The sequence below is a fragment of the Triturus cristatus genome, chromosome 5_1 (assembly GCF_964204655.1).
Source record: "Triturus cristatus chromosome 5_1, aTriCri1.1, whole genome shotgun sequence".
NCBI lineage: Eukaryota > Metazoa > Chordata > Amphibia > Caudata > Salamandridae > Triturus > Triturus cristatus.
The window spans coordinates 992,677,715-992,705,108 of NC_140587.1; the positions used below are offsets into that span (position 1 = coordinate 992,677,715).

General features: G+C 45.4%; 1 protein-coding gene across 1 annotated transcript in view; it reads left to right on the forward strand.

Annotated features, from left to right (window-relative positions):
• FASTKD3 (FAST kinase domains 3) overlaps positions 1-27,394 on the forward strand; it is an 87,935-nt gene that overhangs the window by 51,346 nt on the left and 9,195 nt on the right. Inside the window, exon 6 of the mRNA XM_085606099.1 lies at positions 13,473-13,587. Coding sequence (XP_085462225.1) covers positions 13,473-13,587 — 115 coding nt within the window. The remainder of the gene's footprint in view (positions 1-13,472; positions 13,588-27,394) is intronic.

The following is a 27,394-nucleotide window of genomic DNA, read 5'->3' on the forward strand; positions in this document are numbered from 1 at the left end:
CTGTCCTCTGTCTCCTTGTGCCTCGAGTGCGTGACATGCCTTGTTGCCCTGTGACATTTACGTCATGGTTAGTGTGGCCCTGACTACATCTCCCGGAATGCATTGCCTGTCTGCACTGACACGTGTGGACTGCAGTGTGATTCTCGTTTCACAATGGGGGATGTGGGATAGGGGTAGGGGCGGCTACATTGCTGTGCTTTCGTCTTACCTTGGTGTGTTGCGGCTCTGGCAGAGCTGTCGGCGTCCCCAAGACCCACGACGCTCTCTTGCTCGAGTGTGGCCGCCACCAGCTCCTCCAGTTCGGTGAGGGCAGGTGCCCTGTTGGTTCCACCTCCGGTCTGGCTGGCCTCCTTCTGGATGTCGCCCATCTTCCTCTTGGTCACAATCCTCAGGTCATACCAGCGCTTTTTGAGGACCTCAATTTCCCTGTGGGTCACTCCCACAGCATTGACCTGCGCCTGGATGGCCAGCCATATGTTGCGCTTTTCGGCCTCAGGCACTTGCAGGGATTGCCTCCCAAACAGCTTCTGGTGCTGCTTCACCACCTCCTCCACCAGCACCTGGAGTTCCTTGGGGCTGAATTTGAGCTTCCTCCTCCTTTCCCCTCCGTCTTTCTGTGTGCTCTGGCTGGACATGCTGTTCGTTTCCCGCTCGCACATGCAACTGCTCCCTGCCTCTCCTCTGCACTCCGAGCCTCTCCAGGGTCGGCTAATTATGTACACCTGCCTGGGTGTGGCCACTTCGGCTAATTGTGTACACCTGCCTGGGTGTGGGCAGTTCCTGGTTGGGTGGGCTGTCGTTGCACAGGATTAGCTGTTTCGTCAAGTCATGTGATGTTATTTACCGAATCCGTACGTACCGATTCGGTATTTTCCGATTCGGTAGATACCACCTCGGTATTTTCCGATTCGGTAGATACCACCTCGGTATTTTCCGATTCGGTAATTATCACCTCGGTATTTACCGAATCGGTGAATTCCGATTCGTATTTACCGACTGTTACCGAATCGGTAACTGTTACCGAATTTTTACCTACATATAACTTACCGATTCTAATTTACCGATTCGGTACGGCTCGGTATTTAAGAACCGGTAAAATTTATTTACCTACATGAGGCCCCTGGTCTCTAAATCAAGAAGTTTGCTTGTAAGGTGTGTATGACTTGAGCACAATATGTGTCCCCATACACGACCACACATGTTTGTGTTTTCTACTAGGGGCACGTTTAGATTTTGACTTAAAATTTGGGGGACTTTCAGGCCTTTTCTCCAGGCAGGTATGTGCCTGTGGAAGTCGCTTGTGGATGTTATGCCTGGTTGATCGTCTTCTGCTCAGAAGGTGCCGGAGTGGGTCTAATATATGAGCTTTATCAGTTGTTGTTTGTTTTATGTTTTATTTAACTCCCACTCTGTTAGAGTCTTCATATGCATATGGTCTCTTACGGTTTTTTGCTGTCACTCCGTAGGCCAGGCACTTACTGACCATTCCCTTGTAGGGGTGGGTACCATGCCCGCCCACTCCACCCTACGGCATCAAGGCCCAGGGGCATCTTCCATGATAATATAACCCAACTTTAGGGCTGCAACATGATTCTAGCAGGGTGGCCCTATCGCAGATCATCTGGACCAGACTCTGTCTGGCGGTCCGTTCAGGCAGCCGCTCCCCGGAGCAACAGCACAAGGATGCTCACAGAGACTAGCTTGATCACATTTCTCCGGAGGTAGACAAGAAGATCCGGGCCATCCGGCGCTCACTATGTCCACCAGGGGCCTCCTCGCACCACTGATCAAACTATTTCGTTGCTGGATAGCCTAGTAATAAGTATTCAATGGAATGTAAGGCTGAGGAATGGAAGTTCTATTAAATCAGATCAATTGTATTATGGGCATCAGTGCATAATCATCATTCATTGCTGACCTGTCTTGGTCGTTGGGATGCATTTGGAAACATTTCTTGGTCTGTTTTAGACTCCATTCAGATATATACTGAAATTGTTTTTGTTGGCCTGGATGACATTTTTCCTGTAGGCTGCTGTTTTAAATTTTAACATATGTCTTTCGGGTTGAAGCAGGATTGATTTTTTATCATTTTTTTTCTGGTTTTTCAATACTCCGTGATTTTCTTTTTTCATTGCTAAGGTTTGTAGAGTACCTGCTCGCAGATTCTTTGTACCATCTTATTTCTTAACCGTGAGATGTGCCTACGTTTTGAGGGAGGATGATGTTAGAATATAGGGAAAGGAATAAGGAGGGGTTATCAGCCAAAGGACGGGTGTTTTGCTTTGGAGCGAGATATTTAAGCCTTGTGGATCTCTGACCTAGGTCAAATTTCTTTTCGACTGAGTACACTCAGAACTCTCCAATGGAGTAGGGACTTTAGTCCCTACTCCATTGGAGAGTTCTGCTTTGGAATTTATTTTAAGGTGTCAAATCAGCAGTTGGTACTATCCATGAAAAGAACAGGTTATTTACCTTTAGTAATGCTCTTCTCTGAGCTTCCTCACTGGTCTCTCACCTCACCATTCAGTTGACTGGCCTGTTTTAACATCCAAAAAGGTCTCAGGATAGTGTTCAGCACACATTATCCAGGAATTGCTCAAGCTCCGCATATGTTAGGGTACGCAAAGGGAAAAGACAAGAAATTGACCTTGGTGTGCATGCATAGATTATATGCAGCTCCACTCTGTCTCTTCCAGGGCAGTATGGAGTCACCTGTAGGTGCGCAGCAGCAATCCTTTAAAGTTCTATAGATTCAGCATGATGCCTTAGCCACATTCTATGGTGAGGAATCTGCAGTTAAATACAGTACCAGCTAGAATGAGCAGTAGTGAAGGTAAGTAGTGTGTCCTACTGGTCATGCTCATTGCCAAATACCCCTCAAGGTTACTGTTCCCACACATGGTCTCCAGGTAAGACCACTACACCATCACCAATTGGCTGCCGCCCAAAGTATTAGTACCTAGAGCTACAGATCTTTACTGTACCCCAACCTCTCAGAGATACAAGAGCGACACACAATCAGCAGTCATTTCTGGTCGACTTTTCTGCATCACCAGCTTCAGACTATTCTGTCCATGCAGTCAAAGGAAGGCCCAGGTGTTGTCAGTGTATCCCTGCGGGCCCAAAATCGTCGTCTGTTACAAAGTCTCTTAGTCACTGGACCTGTACAATATTTCTCAAGTAATCCTAGAATCCTCCAGTAACAGAAGAGACGAGCGAAGAGAACTGAATGAGAAAAATAGTGATATGAGTCCTTGTTTTTGGACCCCAGGTCTGCTGGGTTCGTATTTCTATCCACTAGTGCAAGTACTTAGTTAAGTGCACCACGATGAGGAGGAAATACCATTTGAACTGCAGCCCCAAATCAACCATTTAGCATTCCTGCAAAGAAGGTGTTTTCTATGTTACTAACAGTGCCATAAACATTCTAGGGCGCATTGGTAATCCAAACAATCTTTCATTAACGAGGTACACACTCAAAAGTCACTAGAAATTGAATATTTATTTTAAAATACTTTTGAATTTTGATATTCATTTTAACATTTGTAAATCTGCTGCAGACAATGGTAACATTACAGAAGATAACATTTTAGAAGCAGCTAAAACTGTAACATCATTCTCACAATTTGTAGCCCTAACACCCCCACTGCTATGCCAGTTCTAGCAGATTAGTAAATAATAGGCCTATTTCTTGAGTTTCAGACGTGGAGTGCATACTTGGGACAACAAGATTTGTTGTCTGTCTGGTATAGCTTCCATGCTGTTTAGAGGGCAAAAAACATAGTATTTGTTCAGAGACAAACATCACCTTGGTACCTTTCAATGCAGCCTGAGCCTTGGAGGAGTTTCGCTCTAACCTTCTTTGGTTAAGGTGGAATCTTCTGCTAGGCCATCTGGATCTGCACCCTGGGTGAATTTTCTCTCTCAATCACTGATCAATTCCCAGGGTTTTTATAGGATATTGACGACTGATTCTTATCTTATGTTTTTAAAATCAAAGGGGGATTTTAAAGCACTAGCTATAACTGGACTAAACTAGTGGGATGCAAAATACGTCACCTATGTAAAAAGTCCCTAAGCATTTGGGTCCTATTTTTCTCATGTGATTTTTAATTGTCTACTGCTAAAATCTTAAAATGTAATATCAAAGGATGTACTAGAGTTGTGGTGCTTCATGGTTTAAAAAATCAGACTCCACTTTTTTAACTTCATTACATTTACAGAACAGAAGAAGTGTTCATTTGGTCGAATCATAGTACGTTACTTGCTGCATGTTTAATAAAACATACTTTCATACTGAAATGAAAGGGCATCTCTGCATTGGAAGGCACAGAATCTAGGCAATGTCTGCCTGGCGTCCTTTAACTTGAAAAGTGCCTATTTGGTTATGGAACAACTGGATTTACATGACTGCTGCTTTCCAGTGGGTATAATTGTACCCCCCATCCATTTCTGAAGCCTGCACCTGTTTTAAATGAAACACGAGACCAGGTCTCTTGATTTTTACTCCCACTGTGAAATGTTGTCATGACTCTAGGCCGCAAGCAATAGACATAAACACCCTACCAATGTTCTCTTCAGGTAGTATTGTTTTGTACCTCCTTCACCCCATGTCATGCCACCCAGCCAGTGCTGTGATTAGAAGCGGCATTTTACAACACAAGTTTTCAGACTTGTTACACTGGTAATCTGATAAACATGTGCGCAAACCAGAATCCACTGTATGGAGGAGCTTTATTGCATTTAAAAAGAGTGTGGTGTCTCCGGCTTTCTTGACACTAGATCATTGTTATCTCTACCCATTCACTTGCATCAAGGAAACTTTGTGGCATGCATGCTTTTGATGTTTCCTCTTTTACCAAGCATGTCATTTTCATGCAATCCATCCTTGACTATGTTTTATTTCCCTACAGTGGGTACTTCCTGCCCCATTTCATTTTAATTTGTAGATGTCCCCTACCATTTCATAACTTTTAATCTGGAACATTCGGCATGAACCTGACATTTTTTTATTTCTAAGTTTTTAGTTCTTATTATTTTTTTTATTTAGTCTCCTTTTCTCTTTTTTTTTTCACTTCCTGATTCGTTATATTTTAAATGGTGTTTTTGTGCAGTTATCTGTCTCCTCCCTGTTTTATGTTTTGTTTTTATTCCCACTGTTTTTCTCTTCTGTGAGGAAATTCTCACATATTTTTATTTTCTTCCCTCTTCACTTTTAAGATAAAAGCAAAAAAACAAAAGGTAAAAGCACCTTCAAGGTTCAAAACCAAACAGAACTATATCTCTTATCACTTTATTTCTTGCAACTTTAGCCCTGTGGGCCATGTTACTCTGTAGAGCTTTGGCAATCCTGTAACAGGAGATCTTGCTTTTGTTGTTGATTTTGGAGACTTCTGAGCTAGGAGTCTCTTGTAGGACTGGATGTGATGTATACTTCTTCCCACAGATTTCTCACCCTTTCCCTCCAAAACTGCTCTCCTTTGTCACCAGTTGGTGCCGCACAACTCAATCATGGCTCCACCCGCTTAGGTTGTGATGGCTTTGGGCTATTTAGGACACCATGTGGCATGCTGGCATTAGTCTTGTTTTTCCACACCTGTCTGATGAGGGTACAGAGCTCATAAGAGTTTACTGAATACAATTATACATGATTTCAACAGCTACATGGTTAGATGTCACCTCCGAAAGTCTTAGTTTTGCAGCATGAATGTTTTCTGGATTCACATGCTGGGCATTTTTCTGCCATCTAGTGGTTGTCAGGTACATGTTTTAAAGAAAAAAGAGGGAAAGATAATTGGAAATCGTCAAGAAAAATAGAAAATCAAAGAAGATCATCGCCATAGCAGAAAGGAAGAAATCTTATCCAGAGATTTCCTCTGAAAAATACTGAAGCAAGGGGCACCCTGCTCTGCGTGAGATGGAGAACACACCTTTCCGTTTCTGCCCAGAGTACCACCACAAGATTGCCCAGAGGGACAACCACGAGGTGTGCAGTCTGTCTGCTGAGAGACCACAAGTCTGATACCTGCAAGGCCTGCGCAGAATTCAAACCAAAACCTCTGAGGGCATGAGAGAAGCAAAGACACATACACCGCTATGCAGGGGCAGAAGGAAAAAACATCACTGAGAGATTTCGGACTATTGAGCGAGGAGGACGATAGCACCGCTGAAGAAGAGGGCTTGGACGCTGAGTAAGAGATCATCGACGTCGAGCGGAAACGTAAATCGTCGAAGGACAAAAATACTCAGGTAACATTGAAAAAGATGGAAGCAGTCGAGCCGAAGGCCTTGGACTCTATACCACAAAAAACTGCCTCAGCGGTGAATGTTTTACCAACCGAAGGTAAGTTAAGGCAAAAAGAGCCCCTCTGGTCCCATATAAATGATACCATATGCGGTCGAGCTTCAGAGAACACACCAGCATCGAAAGACGATCGAGGCTGAGAAAAAGCCTAGAAGTCAGTAGCCCAGCAAATGGCAGCCAAAACTTCTATGCCCCAGGCTTTTTAAACACTGTTGAAAACCTAGACTGAAAGCACACAGGAAGAGTGAGCCTTGGGGGAATTGGAATCCCCAGGGACGCCAGAGCCACAAGAAGAGGTAGAACAAGAACTCTTCCAGGAAGAGAAGGATCCAGAGTCACGAGGCCTGTTCCAGGACATTAAGTCTTCACCCTGCGCCCAATGGGAACAGTCCAGCCTCAACTGCCAGGTCGGGTCCTCCCTGGACAGGAAACAAGCATCCTAGGACCGTTTTCGGGCTTTCAGCCCTCATCAGCCAGGATAGCTTGACTCCAGTTGCATGGAGAGCACGGGACCCACATCTGGGCATAACTGTCCCACTTGGGGTGACAAATGCAAAAAGAACAGGGTCAAGACTGATTTGCATATGGCCATGTCTAAACTGGGGTGGCGTAGTGGGCAAAAGAACGATGGATTTAACCCAGATCTCTTGACTGCCTGCATTGTCAGCATTCCGTCCATCATTTGTTTGTTGTAACGCTTTTCGCCCTAAGTGGGATGGGTATTCCCAGACGTGGGACCCGTGCTCACTACGCCACTGGAGTCAAGCTATCCTGGCTGATGACGGCTGATAGCCAGAAACCGGTCCTAGGATGCTTGATTCCGGTCCAGGGAAGACATGGCTTGGCAGTTCGGGCTGGACTGTTCCCATGAGGCACAGGGTCAAGACTGATTTGCATATGGCCATGTCTAAACTGGGGTGGCGTAGTGGGCGAAAGAACGATGGATTTAACCCAGATCTCTTGACTGGGGGAGAATGTCTGCATTGTCAGCATTCCGTCCATCATTTGTTTGTTGTAACCCCCAGGACGTTAAGGAACCAAAGGCCTTGAAAAGCAATGGTGAGACCTTGGTGCAAATTCACCTAAGGAAAGCATGGACACGTATCCGTCAAGACCATCGCCCCCCAGATTACATTGCCATGAATAATCAACTGGTGAAAAGGGTGGCAGAGCGTTATAGAGTCCAGTTGGATGAGGAGAAGTCACAGACATGATTCCTGCTGGAAACACTCCTACCTTCACAGAGTAACGGCCAATTCCTGCCTATGCTCCCAAGCATCTTGGACCAGGGGAGAGAGGTGTTAAGTAAACCAGCAACCTGCAGGTCAGTGGAACCCTCACCTCCCCTTCCCCAAGTCGAGAAGAAATTCAAAACATTCTTCAAAGGACCCTGCACACTCGTGGGGCAATGCGGTGGCAGACTCCATCATTATAGCCACACCAGGAAAAGAGCCTATGTACCGACCACCACCGCCAAAAGTAAGTAAAAGAATGGAAATGGTGACGGGAAAGTTTGAAACGGGAGCTGCAACACAGTGATGTTTCTCAAACTCAAACGCCCTGCCCATCAACATTGGGAAGAAATGTCGTAGGTAATGAAGCAGCTGCCAGAAAAATACCAGAACATGTCTGGTTCCCCTTGCAGAGAAAGGGAAGAGCATAACTAACTTGTGCATCAAATCAGCACTCAACGCTGAAGATACAGCTGCTAGGTGACTAGAGGCCGGAACAACCTTAAGAAGACCTGATTGACTGAGAATTTCTGGGTTCGGGAGTGAAGTTTAGGTCAATATCGTCAACACCCCTTTCAATTGAGAACACCTGTTTGGAAGCATATTAGATGACACAATGGAATAACTCAGAAATGCACTGGAAAATCGATAGGGGCCCTACAGTTTAGAGGGCAGCCGAGAAGGGGAGCCAACCCTACTAGAAGACCGATAGGAAGAGGGAGGTTTCAGACCATTGCAACACATTAAACTTTTCAACACACATGTCGGGCACAATCCCCGGCACAGCAGGGGCAATTCCAGGCACCATAGAGACAGCCATTTCGCACGCAAGCGAGAGACAAAGGACAGACGTCAAGAGGGGCTGCAGCAGCAAGCAAGTGACTCAAAACATCAGGAATCCCACCCACAGCTGTGGGGAAAAGAATAGGAGAGCTCTTCCAGGAGTGTACAGAGGTCACATCAGCCAAGTGGATACTCACCATCTTCCAACACGGCTGTTGCATAAAACTGGAAAAACACCCACCAAGTCGGGATCCAAAGCATACAACCCACACGGAAAAAGAAAAAAATCCCTGTTGAGGTTAAATAATTGCTACAAAAACAAACCATTGAAAAGGTGCCCCTAAAATATCTCAACTAGGGAATCCACTCAACATACTAACTGGTACCAAAACCAAACTGTTGCAAAGGGCTATACTAGACCTCTGCTTCCTAAACAAGTTCACAATAACATAAAGCTTAAAAATGACACCTCTACAGGAGGTCATCCCTCATTTCTAGCAGGGGAATTACATGGCAAGTTTAGACTTGGCAACCATAGATGCCTATCTTCACATTCCACTGAATCCCAGGCACAAGAAGGTTGTGTACTTCACAGTAGAAAAAGCACTTTTCCAATTCAGAGTGCTACCATTCAGCATAAAATCAGCTCCCAGGGTTTTTACTGTAGCCAGTCACCTGAGACGAAAGGTAATACATGTGTACCCCTACCTAGACATCTGGCTGGTGAGGGCAAATACTGCACTTGAGTACAGAGACAGTCGGGGGAAGCAAGATGGCAGCGACGTAGGATACCGCAGCAGAGCTCCTCTCTTTCGCCCCGAAGCACCCCTAGGTTTGCGCGGTCTTTTGTGCCCGGATCACTGCTCACGGCTTACCTGTGGACTGCGGCCGGCGGTTTTTGAGGTCCACGTATCAAGGCTTGGGGATTACTGATGCCCTGGTTGGGTTCGGACAAGTGGCTCGCTTCTCAGATGCGGGAGGAAGCGTCAGACGGCATCTCTGTGCTGTGGAGCTTTGGGCTGTCTGCAGATCAGTTGAGACTGAACAGAGGAAAGACGGCCTCAACCCGAATGACGTGCTTGCAGAAATAGCGCGTTCACTACGCTCCACCCTGAGGCTGTGGGTGAGCATTGCAGTGACTCTCGGACACAGACTGTCTCTGAGGACGTTCATAACAGCATCCAGCTCCATTTTGGCAGCAGAAGGGATGCCACCCAAAGCAGCGAGGCAAATTAAGAAAGCGGTGGGAAAAATTCAACGCAAGTACATGGAATTAGACTGGAGTCTCCCCCAGTTTCCGGGGGTCTGGCAGGTAAGCCATGTGAAAAAGCAGGTGGACAGTGGAGGGGCCGGGAAACGGAGGAATCTGTCTGAGCACGCACAAACTGCAGGGCACAAAGCGATAAATGTAAAAATAGCGGAAGAAGGGGTCTCAGTCCAAGAGGGAGATAACCCAAATGTGTCTTTTGTCCACCTCAACCGGCTATTATGGATTTTTTTTAAACTAGGGATGGTACTTTGGAGCACACTTATGAATTCTGTGTAATTCTGGCTTGCAGATAGCTGACCAGAATGTAAGCGAACATCTGGGGGATGTCAGGGGGGAGACACCTTTAGTACATATGGAAGTTCGGGAGGAGAAGGAGGTAAATAATAAAGATAACGATACCCAGATGGAAATGGAATACGGTGTCAAAGGGAATGATACTAGAGCCTTATCTGCCCCCCAATTCTGTGTGGTATAATCTTTACCAGAAGGTGCTTCTGGGGGTTGGGGAGGGTGTGCACCACAGGTCTTGAGGAGCTATCAGGTGGTGATATTATTTCTGATAGCGCAGACAAGTTTTTTTTCTCTTCCTGAGGAATCACTTTCAGGCATATCTGACTCAGATCACAGTGAAAATGATGATAGTATATCGTCATCAGGCTCCAGCACTCTTGAAGCACCCGAGACTACCTTGAAGCGACAAAAACTTCGGACGAATTCTAAAGAGTCCAAAGGTCACATCAAGACACAGAAGTATAGGGGAAGGCGTCCTGCTGGCCCTGGACTGAAGTAGGATTATTACCACACAAGGATAACAGGACCTGCGTAATTGGCATCCTAGCAGGCGGAAAGCTCCCTGACTGGACTTCAGGCTAAGGGAACAGCTGACTTGAACTCTGAGTATGATACTGGAATCTATAAAGGAACATCGCGCAGAGACTCGGGCAGTTGGAAATAAGGCAAGACAGGATACAAAGAAACTGGCGAGTGCAGTGCGAAAAGTTGGCAAAGCCCGTGTCGGGATTGGTGAACGGATGAATTTTGGGAAAGAACCACTGTTGTCGAAAAAGAACTGTCGGATGTGAGAGAGGAAACAAAATCTCATGACACTAAGCTCACTGACGCTATGGTGAAGCTGGAAGATATGGAGAATCGACTGAGGAGAAATAACCTCCGCTTTCTTGGGATTAAGGAAGGCTTGGAAGGGCAAGACATTCTCTCTTATATTGTAGATCTTCTTAAGGAAGCCTTTCCTGAGCTTAAGGGGTGGGACTGGGAACGGGAAATCCAGAGGGTTCACCAGTTTCCTTTTACCCGGCACAAAATCCCTGGTAGAGATCTAACTCATCTGCAGAGGGCCTTAAGACTCCTCACTCAGTCTCACCCACTTTAACGCATACATGATCCCTCTGGCCAACATCTTCCTGACACATAACAGCAACATCCTCTCCTACACAAACAACATAAAACTCCTACTTTCCCTCTCGGATCAGACCCCCAAAACAAGAAACAAAATCACAGCTTGCGTGACAGAAGTCGCTGACTGGATTAAAGCCAACTGTCTCAAACTAAAAACTGACAAGACAGAAGTAGTGATTTTCGGCAAGAACACCTCACCATGAGACTCCATTGGTGGCCAGCCAAACTTGGACCCACACCCAAAACCCTCGCCAAGAACCTCTGAGTAATCATCGACCACAAACTGGGCATGACCGCTCAAGTCAAGACCCTCACTGCATCCTGCTTCCTCATCCTGAAAATGCCATGGAAGATCTTCAAAAGGCTCTTAAGCTACACTAGAAAAACTGCCACTCATGCCTTAGTCACAAGCAAGTCGGACTATGGGGACACTTATTACCCCAGGATCACCAAGTAACACACTAAAAGACTGCAACCAATCCAGAACTCTGCAACCAAATTCATCCTCAACCTCCCACACAGAACTCACATCACATCACACCTCAGGGAACTGCACTGGTGGTTCCTGATACACAAATACCCTCAATTCAAACTCCTTACATACACACACACACACACACACGTTACGCACTATGCAACTCAAGCTACACCTCCCAGCACAGTTGAATCTCCTTTCACCAATCAGCCAGAGCCTCCCCTTCGCTTCTTGAATTCAAATTCTATAAGAAGCGGAAGACCTGGCTTTTTAGTTAGCCAACCTACCATACACAGAGATAGGTAAACCCACCTGCTCAGTGCCAGGATACCCTCGTGGGTGTTAGTGAAATTTACAAGTGAACATAGCATAACATAACAAAGCAGAATTGATTTACAAAGACTAGACCAGGGCCGTTTCTTTGGGTCTTGCCTCCCCCGACCAAACAATTTCACTATAGTACTAGTTTTTAAGGGGTTCTCCAGGGGCTAACTTTGACAAGAGCAACCGTCCCAACCAGTGCAGACTCCATAGCACAGCTACTGATACCTTCAAGGGATAGGTGGACATATGAGACGTCAACAGCAGCTGCAGGATCTAGGCTCCGCACCTTCAGGTGGATCTGCTGCTTCAAAACTTCAATTTATTCTCCCTCTACCATCAGGTTCTGGTAACCGACTCTGGGCAAGCAGATGAGATGGTTATCTGCCCTTGCCAACCTCCAGAGGTTCACCAGGTGTCGGGGAATAGAATATGTGCAATCAGGTGTGCTATAGATGGGCATAGCCAACTCTCAAAGAAAACTACCACCATCTTCAGTCTGCTTTATGATATCACCAGTCCATCAGTGAAGCACACATCCAGCACAGACTCACACACCTGCTTCATGCGTCCTCATTCGAGTCCTCTGCCAGAATCGCATCTGGCTTTCTTCAGTTTTCCATGGTACGAGTTCCAGAGGCTTGAGCTTCTGCAAAGGAGAATGACTGAACAACCTGTTTTCCTTCCCTTGTTTTATGTACCCAAAAGGATGTTAACCAATGTCATTGCTCACCTTGTGGTATGGGTCTGAGCTGAAGGCAAGGGTCCATAGTGACAGGAAGGGCATTTAGCTGTCAAAACCCTATATAATGAAGGATATTACCACATGTTCCCCTATTTCACCCATCACAGGTAAATGTTCATGCTCAATGGCTCCATCTCCTTTATCTTTGTGCCACTTAATCCAGATTGCAGGCAAACAACAGTAGTTTGTGCTAAAAGCCTGACTGGCAGATCTAAACTCAGTATTCTGACTAGTGATAACAAGTCAGTCTACTAGTTGGTTTCCTCTGAAAGTTTGAGTTCCAGCCAATTATACCCTGCTGTTGTATAGTAATGGTATGGTACTGTTTCAATAGAACCTATAGTTTTGCATTAAACGAAAGAAGTGCCTTTTTTCTCCACCAAAGTAGTGCATCTCCTTTTAGAATGGCTACTGTCTCCAATTCTGCAACCAGTTGATAAAAGGCCTCTGTTGAGTGTTCTTTTGACATTGGTAACCATGGTCAAAGTTTCATTCCACAACTTTTTGAAGGAGGCAACTAAAGCTCAAGACACATTTTCAGCAAGTCTTTTACGTAATAACAGGTTGTATTTATTTAATCATCCACCATATCTTCAAGTAAGCTAGTTTTGATTGGCTAGGGCTTACAGATCTATTCAAGATTTAGAATGCCATACTGGAGAAGAAAGTTATTGCGATGGCTAGCTAGAATGTTTAGTAGCTTGTGTTTGACAATTTGTTCGCAATTATTTTAAACTGAACGTATCTGAAATATTTTTGGACGAGACGTAGTCCATTTACTGCATCAACATATATCTGCTCACTACTTTCTGCCTTATCCACACTGTTTATTAATGGAAGAGCATAGTAAAGGCAGATTGCTTTTTCAAAATAAAAAAAAAGCTTGTTCATTGCTATTACCCCTTATGCACATATTTGGTTTCCAGAATAGCCCTCTGTATTGATGGTCACAGACGATTTTGCGCTAACAGCCACCATCTCCTTGGAAAAGAAGCTATCAAGCAGAGGCATTTGAAGCTCCTTGGTTATGAAGTAGTACAGGTAAGAAACTGTTTAACAGAAATCATTTGTTATTCGTATACCGCTTAATACTCCACTTTTGGTTGACATTGTGCTGTAAATTACAAACGTTATTGTCAAATAAATATTTCTTATGTTATTGACTTCGAAGGACAAAAAGGCTGAGCTTGACGTTCGGGTATTCAAGCTTGTTAACTGTGTGATACACAGTGAGAGATCACGCATAAATGACTGCTTAACTCTGAACTCTCTATCTGCAGACACAGTCCAAAAGCTGTCCAGCATGAAATAATGTTTGGCACTCAAGGGAAGCCTCTAATGCGTTGGAAGCCTTTTTATTTCTGTAGTAGCATTGATGGCTAAATTAGTATTGCTACCCTTCAAAATAATTGGCTTGCCAAATCTCCTCTTTTGTGGATGTGTTTCTCAAGTAAAACAAAAAAAAAATATTATTGAAGAATGTCAAAATGATTAATACAGGGTACAGCAGAGTTGTCTATTTCAATAAGTCTTGAAAGGCATGAAAAGTTTCTCCCTTCCCCTGAAGCTTATGCATGTATTTTTCATAGGATAGCGGCCTCTTTTAACTTCATTTTTGTTGAAATCCACATGTCCTCATTAGTCATTCATTGTACTCTTATTGTGATCTACTGATTCTAATTCAGCCTTGTTTGCCCCGTCCTTATTCGTTCTGATAGATACAGATGTCTGCGGTAAAAATGGTTTCCCCGGAAACCTCTCTCCAGAGTTGCTAGTTTGTGCCACGCAGCTTCAGCTGCTGCTGTACCTGCCAGATGTGATGACATAGGAACATATTGGGCGCTAATTGGTGCACCAATGTCAGTTCCTATTTTTCAGCTCCTCATCAGTGTGGTTCGGAGTGCTTCCAATGTTGGACAGAAGAAATTCCCCAGCTTTTTGACAGCAACTAGGTCAAATGCCTACTAATTTCAGGGGCTAAACTTTGTTGCAGATGACCTAAGTAGATGTCCTTATCAGAGCAACATGGCATCTGTATAATGGCGTCTTGAATCTTATCATGACCCCCCTCATTCTCCACATCTATCTCCAAATATACCCCAAGTCCATAAGAGTACTAGCAAAAATCCCCAGGCACATGCTAAAATGCTCTCCTTCAGATTTAGTCTCCTGACTGAGAACAATCTCCAAAATAACGTTCATGCAAAAAAAAAAAAGTGCCTGAGGAAGGAGAAATTCAAATCTCCCTCGAGAAAACAGTTCCACTTTGGCTACCATTTGGCTACCATTTGAACCCTCCGTGCCATTCCTGTTGTTGGAAAATTCTTAAAAGATGAAGCCGGTGGTTCCCACTCCAGTGGCTGAATGCTGGATTTATTGAGAACAGGTCTAGCCCTGTATGAGCCACTCCACAAGGGCGAGCCCACTCCTGCTCGATTGATGTCTCCAATCTCTACACCTCATTTCCGTGGGATTCAGTGAATTTCTCCTAAGGCACCAATCCACAATCAGTCGGTGCTGCCTTCAGTGCTGTACTCCGAGTCATCGCTCAGCACCATCTTTGAAGCTTTCCGATTCTGATGAGCTCATCTGAGTGCAAAAGGAGAAGGTTAAGGCACTATTTGATGATGAGCCCCTGGTAGAACACCTTCCTCGGGCCCAGAGATTTAGCAGTATGGAAGAACTCTTTGTGTTAGACTACGATGCCCTTGATATGCATGACTATAACCCTACAGAAAATTATGATTTGGAGGCTGATAACCTTCCCCCTTACCACATTGATTCAGTCTTATATCTTGATTTAAGAAATGCAAGTGGCCTACATGCCTCTTCAGAAAAACATTGTTTTCTCCTCTGGCCCTCCTTCAGCTGAAGTTGTTTCATTCCCTATGATGGTACAAAGTGCAGAAGAAGCTGATACTAAGTGTAGCATTTTGAAGGATATCATGTAGCTCTTTCTCAACAGTTACAGAGACTTGTCTTGCTTTCAGTGAAGCTCTTTTTGAGCCTGTTCTGGCTGCTTGGGAAAAACCTTTTTTGCCTAGTAGCCACCAACTAAATAGCCAAAAAGCACTGATTTGCCCCATGTTACACAAAACTCTTATCGCCACACACTTCACCAGAAAGTTTGGTGGTCCAAGCTACTACTTCAAAATTGAACATGAATGACTTTTGCTTAGAAAGTTTGGACATCAAGTCTAAAAAACAGATATGAAGTATTGGCTTCTAACAGCCGCGCCCTCCACACTGCGAATGCCACATGCCTTCTGATCTGCTATTTCTACGCCATATGGGAATGGCAAGGTGGACTGCTATCAATCTCCTGTACAACAAACAAACCGATGGAAAGAATTCTTGAATTAATCTCAGCCAGTGGTACAGTTTTCAAGACCACATGTAAAACCCTTTTAAGATTGGTCAGCATTGGTTTGCAAGCTTTCAAACAGGGATTGAAGTTCAAGCTGGACTCAACTGACATGTTGGCACTGGTCAAGGGCAGAGCTTCAAAGCCTCTGCCACCTCTGATATGCGGCCCCAGCTTCCTCCAAACCTGGCCCATTTGACACCAGAGCAGGCAAGAAAATTAGCTAATCAGTAGGCGTGTTGCACTATCAGGCTAGGCACACCCCTAAGGAGGGCCGCCTGAAGTGGGAATGGACACTTGAAGAAGGGTTTCACCATCTTTTTTCAGCTGAAACTTGGAACTCTGGATCAGCTTTATGCCCACTGTCCACAGGAAGTGGTCATAAATGAGATGTAGTCACCCCAGGGGTAGGTAGTCCACTGGCTACTACCTTACACTCCCTTAAGTTCAGTATCTAGGTCGCCCCTAACACCAGGAACTCAGATTTGACAACCTAGGAACCAAAAAAGGACAGAAGAGATCGGTCACCGCAAGAACTGAGAACTTACACTTGACGCCAGACCCTTCCTTGCTGCTGGTACATCGAGAATTTTCTTATACTGCAAAAAATCTGTAATTCTGAAAGTACTTAACTGATTCCGATGATCTTGGTGTCCAAAATTAGATAAAAATCTGTTATTTTTCTAAATTGGTTTCGAGTTTCGTCTGGAGTGTGTGTGTCATTTATTGACTTTGTGTGTACAACAGATGCTTAATACTACCTCCTGAAAAGCCTACATTGGTCGACCACACTACCACAAATAGAGCACTTGGGATTATTAATGTAAGCCCTGTAAAGCAATAAGAGTTGTCTGTACTATTTACATTTACTTTGGCACTACCACATAAAAAGCCAGCTTCCTACACTTACGCAGACAAGTTGGAGTGCATTCCACAGGCTTTTCCGGTGATGTTGAAGTTGCTCATATGGTCTGGCCCTTTCAAACCAAACAACTATTAGTCAAATAAGCGGGCTGTTCTCTGGGACACTTAAGAACAACCGAGCTGTGTCTTTCTAGCTGTGCCTAGTCTTCCCTATGAGACATTTCCATCAGCAGTACAGAAAATTTGCTGTTGCAGAACTTAGCTGTCCCCACAGCAGCAATATCTGTTTTTTGGAACAAGGATGATTCTAGAGGATGCCATCACCAACAGCAGCAGGTTCAGTCCTTGCCATCTTCCACTGGCTCTGCTGCCTCCAAGTGTCTCTGACCACACCCCTCGATATAAGCCAGTATTTTTCGGCTTGGGAGGAAAAGGTTCCCATCTTTGCACCCATTGAGAGACCATCACAGTGGATCACTGGGAAATCCAGTTGATCTTTAAGAGATGCACCTTATCCTTCCTGCTCCTATCCCCCCCCCTCCCCCCCCCCAAAAAACTGCCTTTCATTTCACCAAATTGTGCTCTCTGGCACGTTTGTCTATTTTGGAGGGAGAACTCCTCACTAAGCTGAACAAAGGGGGCAAAAATTGCATTATTTTCCTTCCTTTACTGCTTAGTCCACACTGTTGATCGTGGATATATGGATGCACAGTGCTTGCATTTTCAGCCCAGCACTAAAAGAGACAAACTAAAACTATCACAGCAATCACTTTAATAAAACAGACACCTGGATGCACAGTCAGAAGTATGAAGATTATCCAGTAACAGCTGGTCAGTAGGGGACACTAGTTGAAAGAGTATACCATGCAGTTTTATTTACTAGCTACCCAAAAAAAGCTTGGTTCCTCGTCTCAGTAAATGCTATATTCACAGTTAATTTCTCCTTCAGGTTCTTCAGAGAAGAACCACACCAGCCAGCCAAATCATGTGCCTTGAGATTTGCACACTGCATCTCATCCCCAGACCAGATGTTGAAAGTTTACATCTCTGCCTTGCTGTGCCAAAAATGAACATGCTTCAGATCGACAGAGCCCAGCCATCTAGTCCCATTGATCTCAACATGCCAAATGACAACTGGTTGTAAATCAAAAGATTCTGTAATATGAGGACTGGCACAATCTGTAGTCCATACGTGAGCATCTGGAAAGTACTTGTAAGTGTTAAGCACAGGACAACAACAACACGTCTGTCTTTTAGGGCCAGATGTTTCAATAATACAGACACAAAGGTTTCAGACTAAAACAGAAGGCACCAAGATACGAACCAGTCAGTAGCTGAAGAGTTTATTGTGGAACAGAATAAAGAAAATATCCTAAAGAGATGAGTGTCATTCTCTTTCCTAAGCATTCCCTAGAAGATGACATCTAAATCATTGGCAAAGTTAAGCTATAATCAAGGTGCCTGAAGAAATTGGGTAACCAAAGAAGTCCCCAAAATAATGCCCTTGTGAAACTCATAGATTCTGAAATAAAGGGTAATAGTAAGCTGCCAGTTTGATGGCCTGTTGAGCGTCCCAGACTACATGTACATGCCTCAGTATGTCAGCTCTAGCCCCTCAACGTCCAAGGCAAATGTTTGAAACTCTTGGAGGTGACTGGGAGACACTGGTTAAGAATAAACACTATGTTCGAGGCATATGAGCTGCAGATTACACACTGTGCATAGATCGCCATCTGGTGTTGGGCCCGGATGTTTGCAGTTGTTTTTCCTCTTGGAAAGTCTTTAGAAGTCATGAGGTATGCGGCGACTCCTTTGGATCGTATTGCGCATGGGCTTCAGCTCCATCCTCAGATTGGTTTTTTTCCGCCATCGGGCTCGTATGTGATCTTTGCGCTCTGGTTCCGAACCGTTTCCAGTTCTTCTATTGATGCGGCGCAATCCTCTTCCCCCCCCCCCCCCCCCCCCCCCCCCCCCCCCTTAGCGGTATTGTTTTCGATCGCGATCTCCACACTCGACGCAGCTCTCATCGATCCAAGTCTTCAATTCCGGTCATCGACGAGGGCCTTCGGGCCTACCCAAGCTCCGGTCCTGGCTGATGGAAAGGACGCCATTCAAAAAGTGTCCTCGATGTGGGTCCAAATTTCCCCACACCGATCTCCGAGGTATGCAACCTCTGCCTCTCCACTGAACACGAGGCTCGAGACTGTCCGGCGTGCAAATCCTTCCGGTCCAAGAAAACCATTCGAGACCGAAGGGCGAGAAGAACCATGGCACACTCGTCGACCGCTGGACAAGCCTGCCCCAGCTCCACCTCCAAAGAGGAAAGACTTTGCTACCTCCCCTTTGACAGTACCTTCACCCCCTCCTCCACCTCCCCCACCTCCTCCTCCAGCTCCCCCACCTCCTCCTCCAGCTCCTCCGCCTCCTCCTTCTCCTCTCCCACCTCATCATTCCCCCACACCCTCTCCGGATGATGATGATGACACAGGGGACGAGCCCCATGACCAACCTACAGGGGACCCCACTCCTACAGACTCCCCAGACCCATAGGATGACTATAACATTCCAGACATCCCTAATGTCCCGCAGGAGGATCTCTACCCTTCGATACCATCCCCACCGGAAGACTCAATGGGGTTTAACCAACTACTCCAGAGGGCTGCACACTACCACGGTGTGGATCTCCATACTGACCCCGTGGAGGAGGACTTCCTCCTAGATACCTTCGACACAACACACAGGGCCACTTCCATCCTGCCCATGCTCAAAGGCGTTATCAAGCACGCGCCGGAGGTCTTTAAAGACCCTGTCAGAGCCTGGGTTATCAACCCTCAAATCGACAAAAAATATAAGGCCACCCCTACAGACCTCACCTACATCAGAGGGCCAGCACCACTAGATTCCCTAGTAGTGTCCACTGCAAGAAAGCGTGCAAACTCCCAGGCATCAGGCGAGGCACCACCACCTGATAAGGAGTCCATACTCTTGGATGCATCGGGCAAGCGCACTGCATCCCAGGCTGCCAACATATGGCGCATCGCAAACACACAAGCGCTTTTGGCAAGATATGACAGGGCACATTATGATGAACTAGAAGCCATAATGCAACACCTCCCTGACAAATATAAAAATAGAGCCAATGAGCTAATCCAGGAGGGTAAAACCATCACCAACACCTCCATTCGCTGTACCCTAGATGCAGCTGACACCGCCTCTAGGGCAATTAACACCAGCGTCCTCCTCCGTCTGCATGCCTGGCTACGGATTTCAGGCTTCAAACCAGAGGTGCAAGCTTCCATCCTGAACCAACCCTTTGACCAGGAACATCTGTTCGGCCCAAAAGTTGATGAGGCCCTAGAAAAAATGAAGAAAGACACAGATACGGCGAAGTCTATGGGAGACTTACAATCGCACCCTCCCAGGCGCTCCTTTCGCCGCTCTTCCTTTCGAAGCACCTCCAGAGGCTACTCCTCTGACACCGCTTCTACTTCCTATAAAGCCCCTACCCAATCCACCTTTACAAGGGGTTACCAAAGAGGCGGCTACAGGGGCAACAATAGTAAAGGCAGAGGCAAGACAAACACCTCCCGCTCTGCCTCCACCCCTACCCAATGACTTCCCTCCACTCCCCCCAGACCATCCCACTCCGGTCGGGGGCAGACTCCACAATTTCCTTCCTGTCTGGACTACCATCACCTCAGACAAATGGGTAACGCAAATAATTTGGTCAGGCTACTGCCTCGAACTAGCATCTACCCCCCCCCCAAACATTCCACCTAAACAACGCCCAATGTCACAGGAACATTTAGCACTACTAAAGCAGGAGGTAATCTCCCTCCTGCAAAAGAGTGCGATAGAACTGATTCCTACCAGCCAACAAAATATGGGAGTTTACTCCCTATATTTTCTCATACCAAAAAGGGACGAAACTCTAAGGCCCATCCTAGACCTCAGACCCCTAAATCACTATATACACTCAGACCATTTCCACATGGTCACACTCCAGCAGGTACTTCCACTGCTCTCCCAAAACGACTTCCTGGCCACCTTAGACCTCAAGGACACCTATTTCCACATTAGTGTTCACAACGCTCACAGGAAGTTTCTCATATTTGTAGTGGACGGTCAACACTATCAATTCAAGGTACTTCCCTTCGGAGTCACCACAGCACCACGGGTGTTTACCAAGTGCCTAGCGGTAGTGGCAGCACACCTGCAAAGGCAACACATTCATGTCTTCCCATACCTAGACGACTGGCTCATCAAAGCCAACTCATACAACCAGTGTGTACAACACACTCACGCCACTATCCAACTACTTCACGACCTGGGCTTCACAGTAAATTACATGAAGTCCCATCTGCAACCATCCCACGTAAAGCAATACCTCGGTGCCACCATAGACACCGCAAAAGCGCTAGCCTACCCCAGTCCTGCCAGGATAGCAAGTATTCAGGCTCTCCGTGCCAAATTTCAGCCACAGCACTCTCTTCCAGGTCGAGTGTTCATGTAACTTATAGGAATGATGGCCTCATGCATATTCATAGTACCTCACGCAAGACTCCAGATGCGTCCTCTCCAAGAGTGCTTAGTCCGCCAATGGAACCAGCCCCAGGATCAATTGAAAGATCTGGTGTTGGTGGACGGTCGTGCCCATCGCTCTCTGCAGTGGTGGACCACCACAAACCTTTCCAAAGGGCGACCGTTCCTGGAACCGGTTCCTTAGATAGTACTGACAGCGGACGCATCGCTCTCCGGCTGGGGAGCTCACCTACTACATCACACCATGCAGGGCAGGTGGACACCTCAACAAAAGTTACTCCACATCAACTATCTGGAGTTACTAGCCATATTCTTAGCCCTAAAGGCTTTTCAAACACATGTCTCAGGCAAGGCCGTCTTAGTCCGCACCGACAACATGACAGCCATGTACTATATACAAAAACAAGGCGGCACACACTCCGCAGCTCTCTCAGCTAGCACAGAGCATATGGAGATGGGCCATACCGCAAAAAATCTTTCTCCTAGCCCAACATGTCCCAGGAGTCCAAAACACTATGGCAGATCTGCTGAGCAGACAAACACAACAAATCCACGAGTGGGAACTCCATCCACAAGTTCTTCACGCGTACTTTCAAATTTGGGGGTATCCACAGATAGACCTCTTCGCCACCCATGAAAACGCCAAATTCCCAAGCTTCGCCACCAGATATCCACACCCATTGTCCAAGGGCAATGCGATATGGATGAACTGGTCAGGCAGATTTGCGTACGCTTTTCCACCTCTCCCACTCATTCCATTAGTAGTGCACAAACTACAACAACACTCCCTCACTCTCATCCTAGTAGCTCCGGTACACCACACTGCTGGAACTATCTGTTGTACCGCACCAAAAGTTACACCTCTCTCCACGCCTCTTAGCCCAGAACCATGGAGAGATCAGGCACCCGGACCCAGTTCAGCTCAACTTTGCGATCTGGCTCCTGAAATCCTAGAATTCGGTTATCTAAATCTTCCTCCTGACTGTATGAACGTCATTAGAGACGCTAGGCGACCTACCACTAGAGCTTGCTACGCAGCCAAGTGGAAACGTTTTGTGGTCTATTGTTACAACAATAACTTAAATCCCCTAGATGTGTCCATTCAACACATCATAGGCTATTTACTACAACTACAAAGATGCAATCTAGCCTACACGTCTATTAGACTGCACCTTGCAGCCATAGCAGCTTATCTACAAAATAGGCAACATCTATCACTCTTTAGAGTACCTGCCATAAAAGCCTTCATGGAAGGCGTCAAAAGAATAATTCCCCCCAGAGTGCCGCCCTTACCTGTGTGGAACCTAAACATCGTTCTCACCAGACTAATGGGGCCTCGCTTTGAACCTCTACACAAATGTGAACTTCGTTTCCTAACATGGAAAACTGCTTTTCTTGTAGCCGTCACTTACCTCAGAAGGGTCAGTGAGATACAAGCACTCACCATTCAAGAACCTTTTCTGCAAATGCACCATAACCAGGTTGTTCTCCGTACTAATCCAAAATTCCTCCCTAAAGTCATTTCTCCCTTTCACCTAAACCAATCTGTGGAACTACCCGTATTCTTCTCGCAACCAAAGACCGTTGCAGAAAGAGCTCTCCACACATTAGATGTCAAACGAGCCTTACCCTACTACATCGAGAGAACACAACCCTTTCGTAAGACCAAACAACTGTTTGTTTCCTTCTCACCACCACATAAAGGCAACCCCATCTCCAAATCTGGGATAGCTAGGTGGATTGTCAAATGCATTCAGATTTGCTACCACAAAGCAAAACAAACGCTATCTGTTCCCCCTAAAGCCAACTCTACACGTAAGATAGGGGCTTCCATGGCATTCTTATGGAACATTCCCTTAGATGATATCTGCAAAGCAGCTACATGGTCAACACCGCACACTTTCACTAAACATTATGGTGTAGATGTGCAAACTAAGCAACAAGCTAGTGTGGGCCAGGCTGTACTCAAAACATTGTTTCAAACCACTGCAACAGATACTGGTGGTCGCCACTAAGGATGGGTACTGCTATATAATCTATGCACAGTGTGTAATCTGCACTCATATGCCTCGAACGGCAAATGCTACTTACCAGTATGCATCTTTTCTTGGCATGTAGAGCTGCAGATCTACACACGCCCATCCGCCTCCCCGGCTACCTGTATCTGTTACAGTTTATCTTATTTAGATACAACACACATGGGCATCTTCACTGTTTATTACTACGCTCCATCATTTTCTTGCTGGCGAAAAACAATCTGAGGATGGAGCCGAAGCCCATGCGCAATACGATCCAAAGGAGGAGTCACATACCTCGTGACTTCCAAAGACTTTCCAAGAGGAAAAACAACTGCAAACATCCTGGCCCAACACCAGATGGCGATCTATGCACAGTGTGTAGATCTGCAGCTCTACATGCCAAGAACAGATGCATACTGGTAAGTAGCATTTGCCTTTCCTTCTCCAGTTTGATATGTCTGAGCAGGAGAAACCAAGACCATACCCTCAAACTGGTAATTTTCTCTATCACTTGGGTTCCTTCACATCTGATCCCAACTAAGACTCCTGAGAATAGGTTACGTAGAGTTAACCACTCCTCCAGTGTGCACCACTGAGAGCAGTAGGAGATTAATTCCCTCCAAGAGCCTAGCTCAAATGCTGGCTCAGTTCTGTGGATTCTTATCTGTTTGCATACTCCTACAAAGCCCTGTTGTTGACTCTTCCCCTCTACATTCCCTTAAGCCTCCAGAGCATTAAATATGACTTGGAGGATAACTATTCTCTGATCACTAACAGTAGACCAGTGGACCACCTTGGTTAGGGACTTGTATGCTTGGGTCTAGAGATTTGATAGGGTATTTCTGAAACCACAGCTTGAGGCCATTGGTCACCAGAGTGACAATATTTAGCAGAGAGAAACAAAAAGGATAGCCGTTGCTTCTGTCCTCCTTTAATTGTGGGGACCAAAGTATATTTTAAAGCAGACCTTCTGCTATTAGCCAGAGAACAGGTAGTAGTATTACCCAGTTCAATCAAACAGTAGCTGACCCGTTCGGCCTAAACAGACCATAGTAAGGCCCTGCAAACTGTATTCTGAATGAAGGATGTTGCAACCAACTAAGTCACCTGGGTGCCCTTTTGGCTGCAGCCAGCTGCTTCTGGTTGCAATGATAAAAGAACTATGTAAGCACTCACTCTAGGCCGTATGGTTCCAGAGATGTTTGTTTTTAGTGTCATGGTTGACACTTCTTCAATAATACTATTTTCCAGTCCATACTGGACTGCAGGGCTCGGGGATTACTTAGGTCCTGTGAATGCTGTCATCAACCGAAAATCCAGGATGTCGATTAGACCCCTGATATTTGATTGTTCTTGGTAGCAGTGTTGTGGCTCCATATTGTACCCAGCACCTAGTCCCTCTACCTTGCCTAACAGAGTTATATTCCCTACTGTTCTACCTTCGGATGGCGACCAGCCACTTAAACTTCCATCGAATACTGTAGCCATGTTAACTGCACATTTGAATATTAGCGAACTGGTCATACTCACCCAATAATATTGACTGCCTAACAACTGGGGGAGGAGATGCAGTGGTTAAGACTCCATGACTGTTTCAAGATGAAGCTCCTCACCCACCAAGTAGGTGGCATACTTCATCCTCGGGCCCCTTCTGGCACTGGACCAATAGGATCAAGGTGCAAGCCACAACGCCCCAAATCATTGGGGAGTTTATGGGGGAATTGTTAAGGATTTTTTGCTTATGTCACTCTATAAAAATGTAGGCGAGATGGTGATATTGTAATTGCATTTATATAGCACTGACTACCCCATACAAGTTGTCGAAGCACTATTCTGGAACCCAAAATGAATAGTGGTGAATTAGTATCGGGGAATATGAAATTAATTTGAGTGGTGGACATGCAAGTTTGTTATTTGTATTGAGAAAGGAAAGTGGAGAAATGGAAGAGGGAAGGGTTTGCATTTACATAGCGCTTGCCACCCCTGATGAGGTTTTGAAGCGCTTTTCATGTGTAGCAATCTACTCTGGAACCAAAAAGGGATTAGTGGTGAATTAGTATAGGTAAATATGAAATTAATTTGAGCGGTGGACATGTTAGTCTTTTATTGGGCTTGAAAAGGATAGCGGATGGATAGAAGAGGGAAGGATTTAGAAATTCTTTTTTTTTTTTTTATAGCTCGTAGGAGGCGGTTTGGGATGAGTAAGGGGGAGGTGGAGGAGGGGGAAGAGATAGGATTGTTTGGGATATCTGTATAGTAAAAGGTATGAGAGGATGTAAGGAGAGGGGGTAAAGGAGGGAAGAGTCTAGAAAGCCTAATTTTGGGGATCGTATTAGTAGAATGTTTGGGAAGAGGATATATTGCGAGAGGTATAGGGTGAGATATAGGTTAGTGCGTTGGAGATGCTGAATTAGAAGCAAAGTAATATAAAGATGCATAACTCTATCGAAGGTATATATGTATAAGGAAGGTAATACATGTAGATTTAAGTTGCATTTAATAAACTCAGACTTTCAAGTGTTGCTGTATTTAAAGTTAATTTATTTGTTGTTATTTTTGTTTTGTAATTCAATAGTGGACCAATTGTAGATACATAGGTATGATATGATAAAGGAATTATTTGATTATGCGGTCACCTACATGTTACGCTGTTCGCGCTCAATAAAATTCTGTATTATTATTATTATTATTATTAAACATAGAATAGAAATACCCATAAGTAGTATGTACATTTGTTAAGCAGAGCTAACGAATATCTATATATTTAAAAACATATTTATGTTTTAGTATAGTGGTTGTGGGGAAGAGCCAACTCTTGAGTAGTCTTCTGAAGATAAGGTAATCATCCGTTGATCTTATGTTTGGGGGTAAAGAGGTCCATATTTTGGCTGCTTGAACAGACAAGAATGTGCCACTTACGTTTTTTTTTTCTTTTATGGTGGGACTTTGAGGTGAGGTGCCTATCTAGAGTGGAGGTTGCTTTGTTGAATGTATGTGGTGATTTTATTCCTGATGAAAAGCGGTCCTGTTCCATGTATCACTTTGTGTGTAATACAAAGCAGCTTGAATGTGGATCTTCTGGCAACCTGTAACCAATATAGGGCTTTCAGGGCTGGGGAGATGTGGGCTTGTGACTTTATATGTAAGAGTAGTCTGGCAGCAGAGTTCTGAATCCTTTATTGTCTTTTCATAGTTTTTAACCCCTTCCCTGCGGGGGTAATTCCCCGACAGTGCGGGGGGTGAGCGCGGTACTCGTGACGAGACCAGCTCGTCATGAGTCACGGTGGAGCAGTGCTCATACGAGCTGGTCTCGTCACAACCCCGCCCACTGATTAATTTGCCCGCACAGGCGGGGAATTAATCGCGTGTGGGCGGAGCGCAGCCGTTATGACGAGACCAGCTCATGAGCACAGCTCCACCGTGACTCATGACGAGCTGTTCTCGTCACGAGCACCGAAGAGGTTAAAGATGATCTGTGATAGAGGCTGTTGGTGTAATCGAGTTTAGGCGGAACAAGAGAAATAGTAGCCTGGACCTTGCGTGGAAACCCTAGGTCTGGGAAATATGCATTTTGACAGTAACGAAACGTGATCTTGTTAGTTTGCCCACTTAGACATTGATTGATAGCTTGGAGTTCATGGTAATTCTGAGGTTTCTTACTTCCTTTGATACTTTAGGCGGTATTCCCAGGTCACCAGACTAAGTGGCATGTGGGTCATAATTTTTCCAATCGCCACATGTGAGTATTTCTGTTTTTGAAGCACAGTTTGAGATGGCTCCAAGTCATCCTTTGATCCACGGCTCTGAGTCAACTGAAAATGTGTGGGTGTCCAAGGTATTTGGGGCATTCCAGTTTAAGGAGTATTTGTGCATAGTTATAGCATGTTAAGTGAAATTGATTGATCAGTGCCGGTAATTACTTCATGTAAATGTTGGAAAGCATGGGTGAGATGATAGGAACTTGAGGGACCCCTGCTAATGTGAAGTACGGTTTAGAAGAGAAAGCGAGGGTATGGATGACATTGCTGTTGTGAAGGTAGGATGTGATTCAGTTGCGAGC